Raw genomic sequence first — 18288 nt, 5'->3', positions numbered from 1 at the left:
GATTGATAATCAAAAGTTCGCTCGGTGTTCACGTAATGACACACCTCTTGTTATAATGACGAGATTATTCAAGTGGGACTCGCTGTGGAGCCCATACAGCAAAAATAGCGTAGCCCATCCCCCAGATATTCATGTCTTTCTCTACTTCAGTTTTATCCTTCATTAACTAGAACCATTTGGAAATTCAGGGAGAAACCACATGGTGTAGTTTTTGTTTCCAAGATAATATGCGAAAACACGTAATCAACCTGAACACACCTGATCCCAATTGCTCATACAGTGTGATCTCTTGGCTAATTCTTCAAGCATTGAACTCTAGTAAGATTTTCGGTAGGATTTCCAACCATGAACAAGGCGTCAAAACTGCAGTGAAGTCGGCGAAGTAGTATTTGCTGGCCGGAACAACCCACCGGAATATCCCACCGGCATACGCCATCGGAATATCCCACTACCATTTCCATTCCGCGTCATCTTCAGGATTCTGCAGCTTGTCCTTTGGAACATGGTGCCCCAGAATTGGCTCCCACAGGAAATGACACTAGTCCGGCCAATAATTTGAGGGTAGCCTCACTACTAGCATTTTGCAGCTGAAATGACTGTTCAGTTAAGAGGCGTACAAATAAGGAAGTAATTAAACATGTAGTTACTCAATTTAACTATGAGACGGTTAGCAGGCGGCCGAAAAGGGCTACTTCGGTGGCCGTTTTTCGAGTCCTGCTAACCAACTCCCGTCTTAGCATCAGGTGAGCGTATTCCCATGGCCATGGGCTTTACCTCCACGCGAGGCGATGGGTTTCATGTCCTTGACGCTAGTTTCAAAATGGACCTTTTGTTACTCTTTGTTCGGTATCACTTACCTAGACGCTTTCGCTGCGGTCGCTGTGGAGGGGTTTCCAAGGCTGAATTGTATAATACCCAAACAAAGAAGACTAGTAGTAATCGCTACAAATTATCCACTCTAGCTTATCTCACTATCTTTAATAACCCAGTCTTAGATAAAGTCTTAAAAGTATGAAATATCTTAAGCTAGATATTCGACTGACTGTTTGGTTCGATCCCTACCAGTGCGCTACTATACATATCGGTTCCCGAGTATGATGAGCCGATGCTCACATATTTGCATGATAGTTAGGGCTGTCTTGTTTATCTTCTTATTGGCACCTTGTATAATGGCTTTCTTCTACCTGTCCATTCAACACCATGAATTCTATCTATACCTGCACCCCTTTCTTGAACTTCTGCTGTTTACATCTATAGAAGGAGGTCAAAGGACTAGAGAGTTGGGCCCTAGCCGATACTCCCCGTTCGCTCGCGTAATGGAACCCCTTCTCGTGAATTTTACCCAGGCAGCTATCGACGAGAATCATCGACATGAACAAGAAGGTAACACTGCAATTATCGGCAAGGCTAACAACTCCGCTTCATGTGATAGTCTACCAAGGTGACCAGACCGTTATAAAATTCGAGCGGTTGAGCTTATTTTCGTACGTGCGAAAAGATGCTAGTCATAACAATTAGTCTATTAGTCCTGAAATAAAAAGCAGTAAGTAGGATCAGCGTACATAGGGCAAGTCTTCCAAGAACCCAATACTCAGCGATCTGTTCCATAGCAAACGTGTAGCATTTGCAAAGATCGTGTTGCTTTTCGCGCAGGTCCCAGGTTGAAGTCGCATGTCTCCACTAGGAGCTGGAGACAGGCACCCAAAGTTCCAGTATGATAAGGGGACAAGATCGGCCGATTGAGTGAATAGGCCAGTCCCTTACAATGTCGCAGATGACATCAGATACAAGGATGGCATCAAAAATTTTTTGTGATGCAGCGAGTCTCGTTGAGTCTTGACCAGGAATCAACAGCCATGTTTAATAATTTCGACAGTAATCTGTTATAGATATTGGGTTGATGCCTGCGAACATTTGGCTCTGGCCGTCAAAATACTAATCCTATTATGTCTGCTTTTAGCTACCTTGCTCTCATTTCAGTAGGAATTACACTACTGCTCATGGGTAATTTATGCCGAAAATATCTCACCAAGCTTACATTCGTTGATGTCGGTGGTCTGCTGCCCGGAAATCGATTGCTCCAGTGATCTCAAATTACCGGTCGGCTGACCTGATTATAGCAAAATCTATCATTATCCTGCGTTTGATTTCCTTTGAACCAGGTTTCAAAGACAGCAATGGATATGTACATGTTGCCCCCTGATAATATATAACGTCGACACTCTGGCTGGCTTGTATCACCTCAAGTTCAAGATATCAGGAATAGGCAACGGGCTGGCATGAGGGAAATATACTTCTCTTCTTGCGCCTACGATGTGACGCAACTGAGGTTAGTCAAGCACGCAAACAATAAGGGTCCTGGGGGTTGGCAGTACATACTGTCTGCAATTCTCACAGGCACGGTTTCGGTGCAGAGGGGAGTAGATGGAACAATCCATATCAGGTAATCCTAAATGGATAACTACGGGAAGAAAGGGACACAGAATGTGAGGTTGAACCCAGTCGAACGGACTGTTTAGTCGTTTCCCCCCCAGATCTTATCAGCCAGAAACACAACTTTCAGCATGTCTCAAAAACATACTAATGAAGCAGTTATCGAGTATTCGGGGTTTCGGGTGGTCCTTGGCTCCGAGAACCCAAGCTGACCGGCCGTGGAAAGCTCACGTTCCGGCGGAGCTGGAGTTCGTACTCGCGACGCCCGCCCAAATTAATATGTGGGCTTGGCTAGGAGCGTGCCACCTAATCTCTCGCAATGCTATCAATAAGGAAAAATCTATTTAAATTACGCAGAAAATGGTGTGAGGGGACGATAGATTCGTGAAGTCCTTCAGGTGAAAAAGGAGAAAAAAAAAAAAAAGGTAAAGGAACAATTGCATATCACGTTTACCTAATTATCTAAATGAATTTGACAAGCACATCATGACGGTCTACACGGTACAATAGACCAAAAGACAGAAAGAGGGAAAGGGAAGCTGTAGTCAAGACCACCCACCACATTACACGTTTCGCATCACTTTGCCGCAATCATCGACTCGGCCCGGGCTATAAAAAAATCCTTTGACTTGATGAATTTGACCAACATGTTCCAAGGGGTCCATCCAAAGATCTGCCCCGACCCGCCAGACGCGCCGATAGGAACAATCATCATCATGTTGCTTCCTTGGTCGTACATGCGCTTCTGGCCCTTCTGGCAGACCTCGGCTTTCAGGTTTGCAGCCACAATAGCAGCTTGCTCTGCTGCTTTGAAAGAAAGTCGCATGGAATTATGAGTGATGTCTCCTGCAGCAAATATTGGCAGCTTCTTGCCGTTCCTGCCCTGCACGCGCAGCTCTGCGTCAACCTTGACCCAGCCTTGCATATCAAGGAGCTCTTGTGGGATGAAGCTGTTATTTGGTACCACTCCAGTTGTAGGAATGTAGGCATCAGCTTGCAAAGTCTCGCCATTGTGTAACGTCACAGTCCAGGTCGAAGAATCTACTGATTGAGAAACGCTAGTGACCCTTGCAGATCGGATGATTTCCACATTCTTGTGTCTGAGTTGTTGCTCCGCAACCTCACTAGCACGGGGTTTCAACATCGACAGAACTCGGTCAGTTGCAGAGATGAGGGTGACAGTAACATGTGCTCCGCGTTCTTCAGCAGCCTCTGCAATTTCGCCTGCTACTTCAACCCCAATTGGCCCGGCACCCCCGATAATGACCCTGTTGGCTCGGCTGATATGGTCCTGTGCCTTTTCGATCAAGACTTGTGTATCGTCGGACGCTGGCTGTTTGAATGGAATGGGTATGCTGTTCGTATCGGTCATGGAATGCGTCGTGCTCCCGGTAGCAATAACAAGATAGTCGAACGTGATTACCCTTTCGTTATTCACAGTCACGGTTTTCGTGTCTATGTTGATTGATGTCGCAAGCCCAAGGACAAATTCAAATGCATCCTGCGAATAGTGAGAGAACTGCTTTTCGATCGACAAAAGGTACTGCTCTGGACGGAACGCCTTTGGCCGGGCTATTATACGCGGCGCTGCGATATTGAAGAAGAACTTTTTGGATGGATTGATCAAGATCACTTTGGTTGAAGGGACATCTTTGAGCAGTGCGTGCGCAGTCGGGATGCCTGCGAACGAAGCGCCAATAATGACAATAGTCTTCGAGGCCATGATTGATAATCCGGGACACAAAGGAACTTCAGCAGGCCTATGAAACAATGTTTGCGGTGAAAAAGGATAGTTATCTGGGAGGAGAAAAAGATAAGAAAAACAAAGTGATATAAATTACGGCTTTTATACCAGATTTACCTGACAGTTGGATCCATGCATGCAACTGATATATTACATTAGCAGTGTTTATAAATAGCCCATCTCGCAATGGACATTATTAATCTTAATGTCATGATAAATCCTGGTTTCTAATTATCACCAATCGTTCTAAATACGTTTGAAGAGAGTTTCTTAATTGTCAACAGAATACAAAATAGTCCGCCCGCAGAGACCGGCCGCCGCTGAGCGCGCCTATGCCGGCCAGTATTCACTGATTAGCAGTTGCTTACCAAACCGCATTAGTCACTAACCACGTCGACCGACTTGCTGTGCTCCAAGACGCCTAACGTGAAGGGCCGGACACAGTTTTCGCTTTAACACCTATAACGGTACGAAATGTGTCTGAAGGATTTCGGTATACTGCCTAACTTCAAAGCAACCCTCTCGACCAATATACTTTTACAATGCCCCTCTTATCGCTCCCCAATGAGCTTCTCTTCCGCATTGCTTACTTGCAGACCTGTCGCCTGCTCTATTCGCTAGCCAATCCACTACTGTTCCATCATGTCCAAAACCGCCAAGTCGAAGCGATGATGCACGCCATGGGCTCCGGTGACCATGTGCACCTGAAAAGACTCATAGAAGCTGGAATCCCCACCGAACTGTCTGGTGACTAAACTCAACGTGATTCTCTCTGAGCAGCCGCGGGATGGGGTCACATAGGGGTCATCCAGGTCTTGCTGGATCTAGGCCAACCTGATCTCAATTGCGCAGCTTTATACGATGAGTCGCCTATTGTCCGTGCCCTTATGAATGGTCACCTAGATATTTCCCGTTTGTTAATATCTCGAGGCACGGATCCCAACTTCGCGGAGGGTGATAATTCTTTTGATGCATTTGCTGTTGGTCGGACACCACTAGGTTACGCAGCCAAGGAGTGCAGTCTTCTGGGGGGTGTTGATTTGGACTGCCAGGATGTCCCTGGAGGCTAATCCAAAAGGGACTAGTTCCGCTTTCAGGTGTGGGTGTTTCATTATATAGGCGAGGACTCGGGACCTATCTGACCAGTCTTCGATCGGGTTTAGTTGGTGGAAGGATGGGTGTTGTTTAGATATTCGGCGGGATGTGACTGTTTGATGTCTCAGTCACTGATATATACAAATAACGCCATCCCAACAGACGACAACGCCATCTGAGCTAACAGACGAAAGCACTTAGAGCGCAGTGACACATATAAACCCCTTTTCCTGTAGGTAGGTTGCTTTCCTTCTTTTCTTCCCCAGGTTTGATGTTCTCGTCGATGGCTACAATAGTCTAGATAGGAATTCAGTTCGTTATTATCTACTATTCCGAGCCCGTGACACGGGAGCGGTCTGTAAGAATCCAGGGCTCTTGAATTAGCACCGCATGGCAGTTGTTTTCAAAAGCTAGTTGAAGCGCGGTTTCATGCGCTTCCCAGTTTCGGCCAACATTGAGTTGGAGGATTTGTAGGTGAAATAGTCTATGTAGCATGATTGAGACTGTTCTCCTGTAGGTGGGGAGCCCAGGCCTCTAGGGGGCTCAGTTGCACTGAGCTGGTTCGTTTTATGCTGGCGTGCGCCTGCTTTTCTCACTGCATTGTACTGTGATTTAGATGGTCGTTGGATAACTCCCTGTTGTAAGGTAGGGCGAGCAGGGCAGTTGGGGTGGTCTACTGAGAAGGGGTCGCGGCAATTGGCACAGCTAGGGGCTAGTGCTTCCTCATGGTCGTGATGGGAGTGTACCCAAGAGACATAAGTATACAGCCAAGTTTTCCCGTAGCTAAGTAGTTGCTATTTAATGTCGGTAGAGAAACGGCCGCGTGTCGAATCAAGATCACGTGCCGCGGGGTCCCGAAACGGAAACCAGAAATGCGCAGCTGCCAGGCTACGTGTCTCCAGGTTGGACAATCGTCACCCAGCTTTCAGGCGCTTATTCCAAACACGATCCTTTCCTGCAAACACACGCCTAATCCGCAGTCACCTGCCATGGCTGGAGGGGATAGAACAGACTGACTTTCTGATATATCCCCCCTGGCAGGCTGAGGACCCTAGAACTAGCCAAAACATTTGCCCAATCCGACACAGGGCAGGAATGGCCTTTGAACAATGGGCTGACACATGCCCTCCACTTTCCATGTTCCTCTTCACCGACGGCAGCCACTTGAGTAAATCAGACGCTGTAGCTGGTGCTGGATGGTATGGACACTGGGGTGCTTGGAAGTAAGTGTCTACCTGCGGCCATCTCTGTCTCCTGTCACGGCGCTCTACTAGGATGATGGAACGTCCAACTCATGGGTTCTACCTAGGTAGCTATCGACGAGAATAATCAACATGAGGAAGGAAGAAAGGAGGTAACGCCATATTTATCAACAAAGCAATAAAGCAAACAACCACACCTCCCGTGATAATCAGCCAACGTGACCAGGCCGTCACATCTCCCCAAGCATGAAGTTTTTGATGCAGAGGCCACTGCAGCATATGAAGGGCTGAAGGCCGCCCTCAATAGCACCCAGGCCCCCTACACACAAAACTTAGACAACCAAGAGGTAGCACGACAGCTAGTGGGCTCACCCAGAGGCTCCAGCCAGAGCACCATCCTGGCCTTCCAAGAAATCACAAATGCCTGGCCCAATCGACCACTCAGGTGTGAGGCTATCACACCTGGGCGAGTAGTTGTCGGCTGGATCCCTGGGCATGCCGATATTACAGGGAATGAGCAGGCCGATGAGCAAGCAAAGAAAGGAGCTAGGTCTACCCCACAGACCAACACTCCTGCAAGATATGCCTGGGCTCACCGGACTCTGAAGGAGGTCTTCTGGCGGCGATTCCAATCATACTGGACTGAGAAGGCGCCGCAGCAATATCAGGACCTCTCCATCGGCCTAGATAAACGACCTCACGAATTATTTCTCCCCAGAGCCAGCCTTGGTCGACTCCTTGCTGCCCGGTCGGGCCATGGAGACTTTTCCCAATATCATGAGCTTCGGGCACGAAGACGCCAAGTTGGAGTGCTCCTGTGGGTGCCCAAAGACCCTCCACCACTTCTACTACTGTCGGAAAGGCCACAAGGCCTCCCACAACCATGGGGTAACCGGCAGGTGGATGAGATTCCGCGAGCCCCACAATCCTTCGTTAGTATGTTTTCTCGATGCCCCGAGATTTCCTTACCCTCACAGCATCTATTTATTCCACGATGGTGTGGATGGGCAGCCCTGCAGATTCAAGTATTCATCATACTCACTGCGTCAATTAACGAGCTTCCTTTCAGGTAATCTCAACAAATTCACCATCGTGTACCATATCAAAAGCAGTCCTCGCTTTCGGTGCTTCGGGGTCTTATCTTGACCTGTTTCCCTGGACATCTTTTACTCTCCACACTATTGCCCTGCTGCGTCTGAATCGTTTACCCTTGCCAATAACGAGTGCCTACTCGGTCGCCTGCTCTCGCCGCCAACATGAGTTGGCAATGGATGCTTCGCGCTCCAACTTCACCTGTCTGTCTTACCGAAGGCCATATGACCGAGCAGGGTCTCAGACGACACACTGCGTGATAAGACCACTTCCAATATAATTGTAAATTTGCCTGTGAGTTTCGCGCAGCAAGACGTTCACTCGAAAAGTCTCTACGAGCTTTGAACAGCAGGGATTACTACATGCCAACATGCTATTAAGTGTTTGTGGGATTACATGAGTATGTGTCTGATGTTGATCAACGCCCTACAATCTGGTATATCTCATACAGTAAACTCGCTACTATGTGTGAATGTGTCTATGGCGGTACGAGTCGTATGACCGCTTCTTTCCTTCATCATTAATGTCTTACACAGACATACTTTCTCAATATAGTTGGTTTCATTACATTCATTAGAGGTTCGAAACCTGCTTCAACTCAAATACTCTCCTTAATGGATTCTGCCTCATTGTTAGGGCTTTAGCTAGGCAGTGTGCTGCATCATTTCCAGGTCATCACAGCGCCTGGGAACCTATTAGAGACGAAGAGAGATGCCCCGCGCTTTCAATTCTGAGGCCAACTTGAGAAAGCCGGAACCACAACAAAAGTAATTACCATACAGTATGTCTAGGTAGAAAGAGCGTTGACGCCTAAGGACGCCATCGGAAGGTCGGGGTATACCGAAACAAATCCCTGTGCACCCATTCAATCTTCCTTCTGGTCAGTCTTGGATTTCTTTCACACCAAGACCTTCGGGCCTGCCTCTCATTGGCACTTAGTTTCATATTGTCGGCCATGCCAAAATACTTTTCACACCAAAGTTGTCGGTTAATCCACCGCCGTTGAACCAAATATTCAGCCCTAGGTCCAAAACGGGGCTTTTGGCATGACCCAGGCTGCAAGAAAAAAAGCCATTGCAAATCATCGCCACGTGGTATATGTGTTAATTTGCTGACGTGATCGCAGACCTGTCCCATGGTGTAGTCACTCGGAAGTGATATGATGCTGTACGGGTAGGGACCAACGCTTTTCTTGAAACAAATTAATGTTTCTTGGGTTGCTGGAACTGTTTGTTGAAAGAGCATTCGGCGCCATGATGCCTCTGGCCTGTAGAATATCTCGGGATCATCTCTTTGCATGGGAATATAAGCGACATATTCTCTGTTGTCTCTGCTGTTTAGTTTGAAGTAACTGGATGAATCAAACCACTCCATAAATACTTCCTGTAGAAGAGGATTGAAAATATTTGAGCCTTGGTATTGTAGATTTGAGCCAACCTCGCCATGATTTCTACCAACCGGGATTGGGCGAAAGTAAAGCGCTTGCTGCAATGTAGGTGATGAATCAATGATATCTTTCCAGTGTCTACAGACACGTTGAGAATGGAGAAGATCCAGCATGGGAAGGTGAAGTAGGATCTGTTCCAAGAGTTCAGGGGTCTGTAATGTGTCACTTTCCGCAGATTGATATTCTCTCGAAAATTGATCCGAAGAGCAGTCATCATCAAGCAATTCCATATTGTCACGAATATCTGAAGAGAAAAACGACCTGAGCACTGTAGCCGCATCTGTCCCTAGCAACTCAATCAGATCAGGAAGTGACTTAATCGCAACTTTCATTCGAGCTTGCGTTTGTTTCTGACGTTCCTCAGCCGCCGCAGCTCGCGCCTCTGCCATAGTGATACATTGGACAAGATACTGCAAAGCTGATTCTGGAAAGGCCGGTTCTGACTGCATATTGGAATAGGATGCTCTGAATGTTTCAGGCTGAGCATCCCAATGGCTCCGAGTTGACAGATAAACCATGTCCCAAACATCGACGTCCTGCTTCGATTCCATAACAGTCATCAGCAATGGGACCAAGGCGAGAGGGCTATATTGCCCAGTATCTACTCGGTGGAAGAGGAGGGCAAGCTGGCCGCTCAGTGAGCCATGGCTGCTGCGAGAAGGAAGAAAGCGTGCTGCTGGTACGAGCTGGAGCGATGCGATCAGGTCAAGCACGATATCCCTTAAAGCTGATTTGTTCATTATCATTAATAAGCCTCAACAATTTTTATGGAAGAGGGGAAGCACCTTGATCATTGCTATACAGTTTTGATCCTTGAGAGATGTGTGACTTAAGAGTTTCCCAGAATGTTCGTGTCCTACGGCGAAAATCAAGGAGGTCCAGGCCAATCGGTATTTCGCCAGAAATCGCTGCCTCAATAGAGGAGAGCATCATAACCAAGCAGACTACCGTGTATCTAGCATCGCCTGGTTCTCAGGTATCAGCATATGAAGGTTGGGAACTGGGGAAGGTTCAGCCGCGCGGTAAATGTTGCCAGTTGTTGTCCGTCTTTGAACACAGTCAATGATGAGGCAGAAATGTGTCAAATTTTCAGCGCTATCATTCGGTCTAATCCCTTGCGTGATTAGATCAATTGGGTGCTCTGTGTGTGTATTTAGCGTACGCAAAATTTTCTTCATTTCTTGGCGCGTTTTTGCGCCAAACACACACATGTATACTCTCTAGTTCATTTACCCCATCAGACACACAACTTAAAGAGTCGAAGTAGATTCAAGTAAAGGAGATTGTATTTCGAAATGATTAGATGAGACAGGATTCAAAGGACATGGAAGATGACGCCAGCTCCATGTATCAGAGTGCTATAAAGGCAGGCACTTCAGATGGCTTCTCTCGGCTTATTCAGTGGGAGCTGCAGGCATTCAAATGTGATGTTCGGTATCAGAAAGAAGCTCACGAGGAAGGTTTTCAAGCTATTGCCACTTTGGGCCAGCTATGCCATCAAACAGCCATGGAATGATCGGAATTTATGCGATTAACCTAATCTATTCGCTCGGCTTCATAGTCAGCTAGAAAGATGGAATTCATCAAGCTTTTCAGCATCCATATACACGCCTGCATCAGCATGTTGGAACTGGCTTCTAGCATATCGGTCGCAACGACTATCTCTAATAGCCATCTCCAAGAATTATTGAATTCAGGTTGCATCATGTTTCCAGATCGCCAGCGGGTTGGCGTTGGGGTGACTGGCATATCTTCTGTTTCCGCGAACTGGGAGGCCACGTTGCCCACTCCGGGGGGTGACGCGTGCGATATACCACCACCATGGGGTCTCAGTGCCTCCATGGTGGTTTATAGGTGCCAGGAGGCCCCTATCGGTCGATAAACGCGTGAAAAAGACGTGTTTTTTGTGGGTGCTGATTTTGATGTTCCAGGCGCCAAGTCCATTCTGGAAGTGAACATGTAAGGTCTAAAAAAATACTATTGACAAGGTGCTTATGCAGGCAACTCCAATACACTATATAGTATCTATACCTCTGTGGTTTCGAAACCAAATCCTAATATGAGGCTTGGTCATGGGAGCATTCAATCTTCTGTGGATCTCAGCCTAGCTCACAAGATAATCGGTTATGTTCCAAAGAGCTTTGAGCAAGCTCCGTGGACCCAGATCGATCCCAGAAGCGGACTGGAACGGCACTCGAACTTAACCTAGGCAATTGGCCGTCAGGTTGATGATGCCAGCGCTTGGACCGGGGGTTTCGCACCGGGTGTGAGTGGCCGTAGAATATCGCACCCCTCTATAGGGCACCCACGCTAGTCGCGCGGGCGCCAAGAGTTCACGCCATCTTGCACCTTTTAGGGACACCCATCCAATATTGACCGTACACAAGCCACACGCCGGCCGGTTAGTAGTTGGGTGGGTGACCACCAGCGAATCCCGCTGTTGTATGTTTTTTGTTTTTTTTTTTTTCTTTTTTTTTTACAGTAACGTGGTTGACCAACGGATTGACTCCAATGCACCCCTGGTTTCGTGTGTATACCAACGAAATCTGTATCTACGGGCACCAAGTGCCGTTTCGCACAACATCTAATAGTTACAAAAGCAGCTTGGAAATCATTTTGCCATTGCCATGTTGAGTTCTTCCGGTAGTTCTGTGAAGTCCTGGCAACATTGGCATCTCTGCATTCCTCAGGTTTGCCGAAAATAATATTAGCAGAAGTTCATTACTGTCGTACTGTATGAAGCAGTAAACAGCAGAAGGTTAGAATTTCAATAATTGACTTTGGACAAGCAATATTGCCTCATGCTGTGTGCGCTCCGATCCAGAAGTCCTAAGGATAGGTAATCCTTCACAAGGATTATTATTCCAAGTATCACTGTTTGATCTAACATTCAGCCGACGCCGTCACTACATTGGCATGTGTACATAGCAATTGCAAAATCTGCGACATATTTTCCTCGTTTTCAGGGCCTCTGTCTTTCAAACTCACCTGGGCTTCGCCATCACAGGCCAGGGCCGAAAGTGGATCCACATTGCCAATACATATCAAGAGGCAACACATCTAAATCACCGAGCCGCTCAGCTGCCCGCAACGGATTTCGTGGTCCATCCCAAGAATGGCGATTCCAATCAGTGCCGCTTTGCAAGAGCAATATCTCCCCGACTCATACCAGTTTTGCGAAGCTGGGGAATTCATGATAATCCGCACTAGGGCTATGTTTCCTTGACCATCTGCCTCATATACCTTCCTGAAAACGGGAAATCAAAAGGCGGAACATCTCTGGGTTGCAGAGTTTTGATGCCAGATCCAGAACGTTTTCACCGCGGGAGTTCCAGTGTTGAAGATATGCTTCGATGCCCACTTGCTCCTCGGAGAACAGATCTCTACTGCTGATATCACCTAAGAGAAGATGTCTGACGCAAGCATCCAAGATAAATGCCTCCAGGCTCTCGAGACGTTTATCAGTTTCTGTCAAGACCGGACTTTGTAGACAAAGCTTCGAAGTCATTCTTTTATTATGAACTCCTTCACCGACTGAAGTGTCAGTAGAACCTGACGCTTCTTTAGGTCAACTGCAGTCGAACCGAGCAATGAATGGGTGGATAAGATCCATGGCTCTTTGATGGTCTACCAGCTTAGCAAGGGCGTCTATGGTGGTAACATGTTTAGCCGTATCCAGTGCAACGGTCCAGACGAGCTCTAGTATGCTCAAAGGTCTGCGAGTGATGATGAGAAGTTTCAGAGCTGTACTAGCAAGTTCTTTGTTTTCAGGGTCATTTGAGATGCAACGGGGAAATAACGTGACAAAGAGCTTATGGAGCTGCCTGGGCAGTGGTATTTCCTTCAGAAGCATCGCATCGGCTCAAATGCCCTGGTTTTGCAGGCCTTGATAATTTCAACAACCATCTTCATCCATATGGCGCTTCCTTGCAATAATCGAGATAGTCTCTCCTAGCCGAGTTCCTTGACATCTGTTGATAGAATGGAACAATTTCCATTCGACCGCTTTTTCAACGACAATGCCATCCTGCTGAGCGTCAGAACCCAATTCCAATATGTCTCCATGAGAACGGGAAGCCATACTTGTACGCAGCTAACTCCCGAATTTGGTAGGCACATGCAGATCACGAGAACACGACACAAGGCAGTTTGCCATAATGATGCACGGCTAGGGATTCCTTCCATTTTGGCGCCTACTTTGCTTCTCCAGAATACCGTATGGAGAGCCCTGCATTAACGTAATCAACAGGATTTGATCTTGGCTCATTTCAAAATACTTGGCTCGATGAATTGGGGGGGAGTAACAGATGTGATTGACTGGCGGCAAAGGAGGGATTGTCATGTGTTGATAGGTTGACATCAAATATTTCACTGACTGTCCATCCAGCGCAGTGTCATGGAATGTGATTTACAACTGTAGGAAATGGTCTAATTATCGAATAGGCATTATATTCTAGTTAACATTTTGTTCAATGACGACGCTGACGAAAATGAAGATGGTAATGACACTGACGCCGACGCTGAGGGATATACAGAAAAGAAAAGAGCAAAAGAAAAAGAGCAAATCAGAATAAATCAGAAGAGAAGAGATGGCAGAAAAAACACGACCTATGTATGATAGATGACGACGAAGGTAAACTTGGGATATAACATGCGATAAACATGACTTTTGCCTCTGTTCAACCTGAAATCCGTCGGAGGGTGTAGCCCTCATGGTTTGTCCAGTTTGTATGTAAGTAGGCCCCAAGGTCCTGCCTTGGAACAAATCGAACGGTAAAACGCTATCCAGACTGGTGGAAGACTGAATAGTGGTATAACCCCGTCGGGGGAAAGAGCACCATACAGATCGTATGGATAGCTCCGATCTAATCTCGCTGTATCCAAAATAAATAAGCAAAACCGGTACGAGAACAAGCGTCTCTCATGTCTTCGTCGAAAGGCTGGCATGGTTTTCATCCTCGGGTTTCTTCTCCGGAGAACCGTTGTTGTCATCTGCAGGGGCGGAACCAGTTCCTTGCTCCGACTTGTCACTGACAGAAACCACGGCTGGTTGCTTGCCGTTGTCTTCTTTGCTTTCCTCCCCATTTGTGGTAGCGATCTTGTCCGTTTCTCCTGGGGTCTGTTGCGTGGGCGTCGTATCCTGGGACTCCGTCGACTCCGGTTCAAATTCGTCGTTCAAGGACGTCAATCCACCCTCAATGTCCCGGAGTAACCGAACAAACTCCTCAGGAACCAAGCCGCTCTCACCAGTCTTAGGGTCTTCCGCTACAAGCCAGCCCTGTCCGTGTCGGTACGAGACGAGAATCACCTGGCCTTCGACTAACGGCAATTCGTTCTCGTGCTCTCTCGTGAAGTCGAAGAGCGCCACTGCTTTACCATGCATTTCTTCGTCAGGGCACCCAACGGCGAATTGGAAGTCGCGGGTATACGGATCGTCGTCCTCTGAGTCGAAGCCCGCATCTCCTTCATAGCTTTGTGGGTTGCCGTATGTACCGCCATCCATCAAATGTGAATAGTGGCTCTCATCCGCCGGATATGTGACATACTCGCCTCCCGGCCCGTCATCTGATGGATCTCCGCCATTCACATAATAAGTTTCACTGCCATCTGCGTTCATGCTAACCAATGTTCCGCGCTCCGGGTCCTCTGCCACGTAGCGAGATGGAATGCTACGTCCAGGACTCCTGCCGCGCCTCCCGATCAAGACGGTTCCAGTCGACTTGTTCTTCCGGTGACGGAACACGGGGCTATGCAAGTCCTCATCTTCGCTATATGGAGGGCCATCGCCAAAGGACATTGCAGGAAGTTGTTGATTTCCATAACTGTTTTCAGTGGTCCATGGCTGTGTCGACCACTGACCGCGCGAACTGTCCCAGGGCGCGGGAGGATCCGAGAGGCGACGCTGTTCACTCACTGGTGTCGACACAGCGGATGCGCGAGGGGGTAGCGGTCCGTAGTGGAGAGGATGGATCGGAGGGTATGCGAAGTCGCGGACCAGAGCATACGACAAACTGGAATGGAATACGGGGAAAACATGCGATCCGGGGCGCGAGCGGTTTTGAGAGCTGTAGGAGACATTCGAGAACGTGGATAAACGATCCTTTGCGTAGGATGCGGACGATCGCTGGTTGGACGGCCGTTCCGTGACAATTGGCTGTAGAGTGGTGGTTAAGTGCGTCGGACTCTGCTGCTGCTCCGTGGGAGGCGGCGAGCTAGGAGTCATGGTCGTAGTAGTTGTCATTGGTTCTCGTGTGTCAAGAGGAACAGCGGAGGAGAAACGATGATCGGATGTAACCAGATTTGTCTCAATTTATCAAGGTCCAAGAAGAAAGTCGAGAGAGAATCAACGCTAGGGATCGTTCGTTCACTGGCAACAATAATGACGCCCCTAGATTCGCATTGCGATGTGTCCACCACAGAAAAACCAAACGGTGTGTAGAGACCAAGCTCTAACGACAGGAAAAGGAGCGAATGCGTTGAGTTGAAGGAGCGACGTTTCCAATTGCCAAAAACAATGCGAAAAACAACCGGCGCGAATGAATTTTGTATAGGACCGCAACTGCGACAGTGCTGAGAGCGAAATGGTCGCGAAACAAATATAAGATAATAATAATAACAAAAAGCAGCAGCTCCGGGCGCTCTCAAGAAAGAAAATAATAAGTGGCTTCACTACGACTCCGGTCGATCGGTCGTGGGACGTTCGTGCAGTGGTTCTGAAACGAGACGCAGTAAGACGGACAGAGTTTCTTTCGCGCTGAAGAGGAATCTGCGTAGAGATTTGTCAGGTTCGAGGGCAGATAGGGTAGGATCTAAATATAGCAGCACGAAAAAAGTGTCAGTAGCCCGCGTTATGTAAGAGAGGATTAGAAAGAAGAGGGGAACGGAGAGAAAGAGAGAGAAGAAGGAAAACAGAGAAAGTGGGATGAAATGGGAAGAGGGGCGCCGAAGAAGAAGAAGAAGAGAACACAGAGATAGCGCCCTTATTTGCTAATATAAGAAGGGAAATATCAGCGAGCACAGCGTGAGGCTTACCGGAGATTATTATGAATATTGAGAAGAGGATCAACGGGGCGCAGTTCGGAGGCGTTGAAGAGGGCGAGCTGAGGGGGTTCTCTAGCTGAAAGGTGCAATGTATGTGATAGTGCAGCTGCAATATCTGATGTGCAGAGGATTTTGACAGTCGTTCTTCTCGGATACCAATAAAGATGTTGTCGCGAGATGAAGCTTTTCGACGTCCCTCGAGGTAACTCACGTGACTCCCCACGGTCGTCTAGCGTGTTTCAGGTGTCGCTGCCTTGGCGCTAGTCTGAGTCGTAATTAATGCCTGATGCTTCAAGCAGTCTGAGTCTATCGCTACTACTGAGTCCCAGAGACAAGCATCCTTATGTACTACAAACTACAGAGGAGATCATCAAAGCTCGTCAATCGTATCGTTCATGTCTAGCTACGTCAAAGAGCGTCATCGTTCAACAAACAGCAAAAGCACAAGGAAACAAACAAAAAGAGAAGGAAACTAGGTGAGACCTGCTCTACCCAAAGGCACTGCTAAGTATTACAGCCTATCCTTGCAGGCAATTAACCAACACCAATTTTCGTTCAAATCAAGCAGAATATTTATGCGTCTGGGCAATGGGTCTGGTGTACTGTTTTCGTCCGGGTGACGAACGAAGGCCCCGTTTGTTGATATTTGCTGAGAACGGACGATGAAGCTGATGGAGCTGCGAAAATTGCAGGATCACTTGAAGGACGAGCCGCAAACATTGCTGGAGAACTGGACCGGGCAGCTGAGATTGCTGCCGAAGAAGTAGTTGGATGACCCGGGGAATTGAACAGGTTGACTGAAAGAGCGGCGGCAGAGCTTGCAGCTGCTTGAGGAACAGGTAAATCCGTTGACGGTTGGGCTGAGGGAACGGCAGCAGAACTTGCTGGAAGAACCGGGGAACTGGACGATGGCTGGGCTGATGGAGCGGCGGCAGAGCTCGCGACAACAGCAAAGCTTGCACTCGCAGCGCCCTGCGAAGCCGAACCGGAACCCGAATCGGAACCAGAACCAGGAGAGAAGAGTTTCGCAAATTGACCCGGAATGGAAGCGTCGTTAAGAGACTGTGTATCATCGTACTTAGCCTGGGCCTTTGTGTTGGTGTCTGCTTTTCCAGTGACATCCACGTCCATGCAGGTCGTATACAACTCTGGCTTCCCGTTAGGCAAAGAATCGTCCTTACCAGGGAGGGTAGGCCAGTCCCAGACCCAGTACAGCGTGTACTGCTTCCCGCCCTCCGCATCCTCCGGCAGTTTGATATCAGTCTGACACCACAAATTGGTACCCATCAGTTGATCTGCCGTGTGCTTGAACTTGGCCTGTCGATCCGTCGAGATAGTTCCGCCGTTGACTTGATAGCATCGACCGTCGTCATAGTTTCGCGTTGCCAACAATCTCCCACGCTTGTCGCCTCCAGTACCGTCTTCGTTCCAGACCTTGTGGATGCCGACGATCCTATCATCGTCACTGGGCTCGGTCGTGCCGTACACATAGACTGTCCCGCGATTCGGGGGCTTCCCTTTTTGGTTCTCAGGTTCAGTCACATGACCGTTTTCCTGGTATCGGAGGGCGATAGCGGAACCCTGCTGCGCTTGAAGACGTGGGAAGTCGGGCTTTTGGTCGTCCGGACTCGTCTGGGTATCCATGCATATCTTGTCAGCTTTCGTAAGGTTGATCCCATTTGACGGAAGTCGGTAGGTCATGGCGTCGTCCGAAAAATCGGGCGATGTGCGGGGGACGTAGCCTCGGGGGTAACCTGGAGAACCGACGAAGCTGCCATTGTTGGGGTTGATGACCATAAGCTGTTCGATCCAAGAATGGGCATTGGCGGTGGTTGCGAGGAGGGTGGTCAACACCTTCCAGCTCGCAGGGATGTGCATTTTGTTCGTTTCTTGTATGATTTTTTTTTTCCGACCAGCGGATTCGACACTTCTTCGTCAAAGAGAGAAAGTATAAGCAAGAAGCAGTTTGGAACCGAAGAGAGCGAGAAAACGAAATAGCAACTAGCAAGCGACAATAAACATCCTTATATAATTCTCTTGACACTCTTCCTTGTCTCTCAAATAATAGAATGGACAATAGACAATAGCCTTTATTGAAAGAAAGACCAATGACGGCAACAATAAAGCCTCAATGCCCAACAAAGGGAATGTAAAAGAGCGATTCACTGACAATGGACTCGACCCGGAGAACCTTACTGGATAAAAAGAATAGACAATAGAACAAGAGCCAACGG

At 48.0% G+C, this 18288-nt stretch overlaps 4 protein-coding genes across 4 annotated transcripts; 1 reads left to right on the top strand and 3 right to left on the bottom strand.

Moving 5' to 3' along the window:
* Nucleotides 1-3010: 3010 nt before the first annotated feature.
* ACHE_20690S (NAD(P)/FAD-dependent oxidoreductase) lies at nucleotides 3011-4156 on the bottom strand (the record flags this gene model as incomplete). Its single annotated transcript, XM_043285021.1, has 1 exon — nucleotides 3011-4156. The coding sequence occupies one exon, from the start codon at nucleotides 4154-4156 to the stop codon at nucleotides 3011-3013; it is 1146 nt and encodes a 381-aa protein (XP_043133754.1).
* Nucleotides 4157-4719: 563 nt separating this feature from the next.
* ACHE_20689A (uncharacterized protein) lies at nucleotides 4720-4932 on the top strand (the record flags this gene model as incomplete). Its single annotated transcript, XM_043285020.1, has 1 exon — nucleotides 4720-4932. One exon carries the CDS (start codon nucleotides 4720-4722, stop codon nucleotides 4930-4932), a length of 213 nt encoding a protein of 70 aa, XP_043133753.1.
* Nucleotides 4933-13934: 9002 nt separating this feature from the next.
* NBP2 (adaptor protein NBP2) lies at nucleotides 13935-15254 on the bottom strand (the record flags this gene model as incomplete). The annotated part of the gene is made up of 1 exon (XM_043285018.1): nucleotides 13935-15254. The coding sequence occupies one exon, from the start codon at nucleotides 15252-15254 to the stop codon at nucleotides 13935-13937; it is 1320 nt and encodes a 439-aa protein (XP_043133752.1).
* Nucleotides 15255-16627: 1373 nt separating this feature from the next.
* On the bottom strand, nucleotides 16628-17932 carry ACHE_20687S (uncharacterized protein; the record flags this gene model as incomplete). The annotated part of the gene is made up of 1 exon (XM_043285017.1): nucleotides 16628-17932. The coding sequence occupies one exon, from the start codon at nucleotides 17930-17932 to the stop codon at nucleotides 16628-16630; it is 1305 nt and encodes a 434-aa protein (XP_043133751.1).
* Nucleotides 17933-18288: the final 356 nt, after the last annotated feature.

This window comes from Aspergillus chevalieri, chromosome 2 (assembly GCF_016861735.1).
Source record: "Aspergillus chevalieri M1 DNA, chromosome 2, nearly complete sequence".
Lineage (NCBI taxonomy): Eukaryota > Fungi > Ascomycota > Eurotiomycetes > Eurotiales > Aspergillaceae > Aspergillus > Aspergillus chevalieri.
The sequence above is the reverse complement of the archived record's forward strand: the minus strand, read 5'-3'. Positions and strand labels throughout refer to the sequence as shown.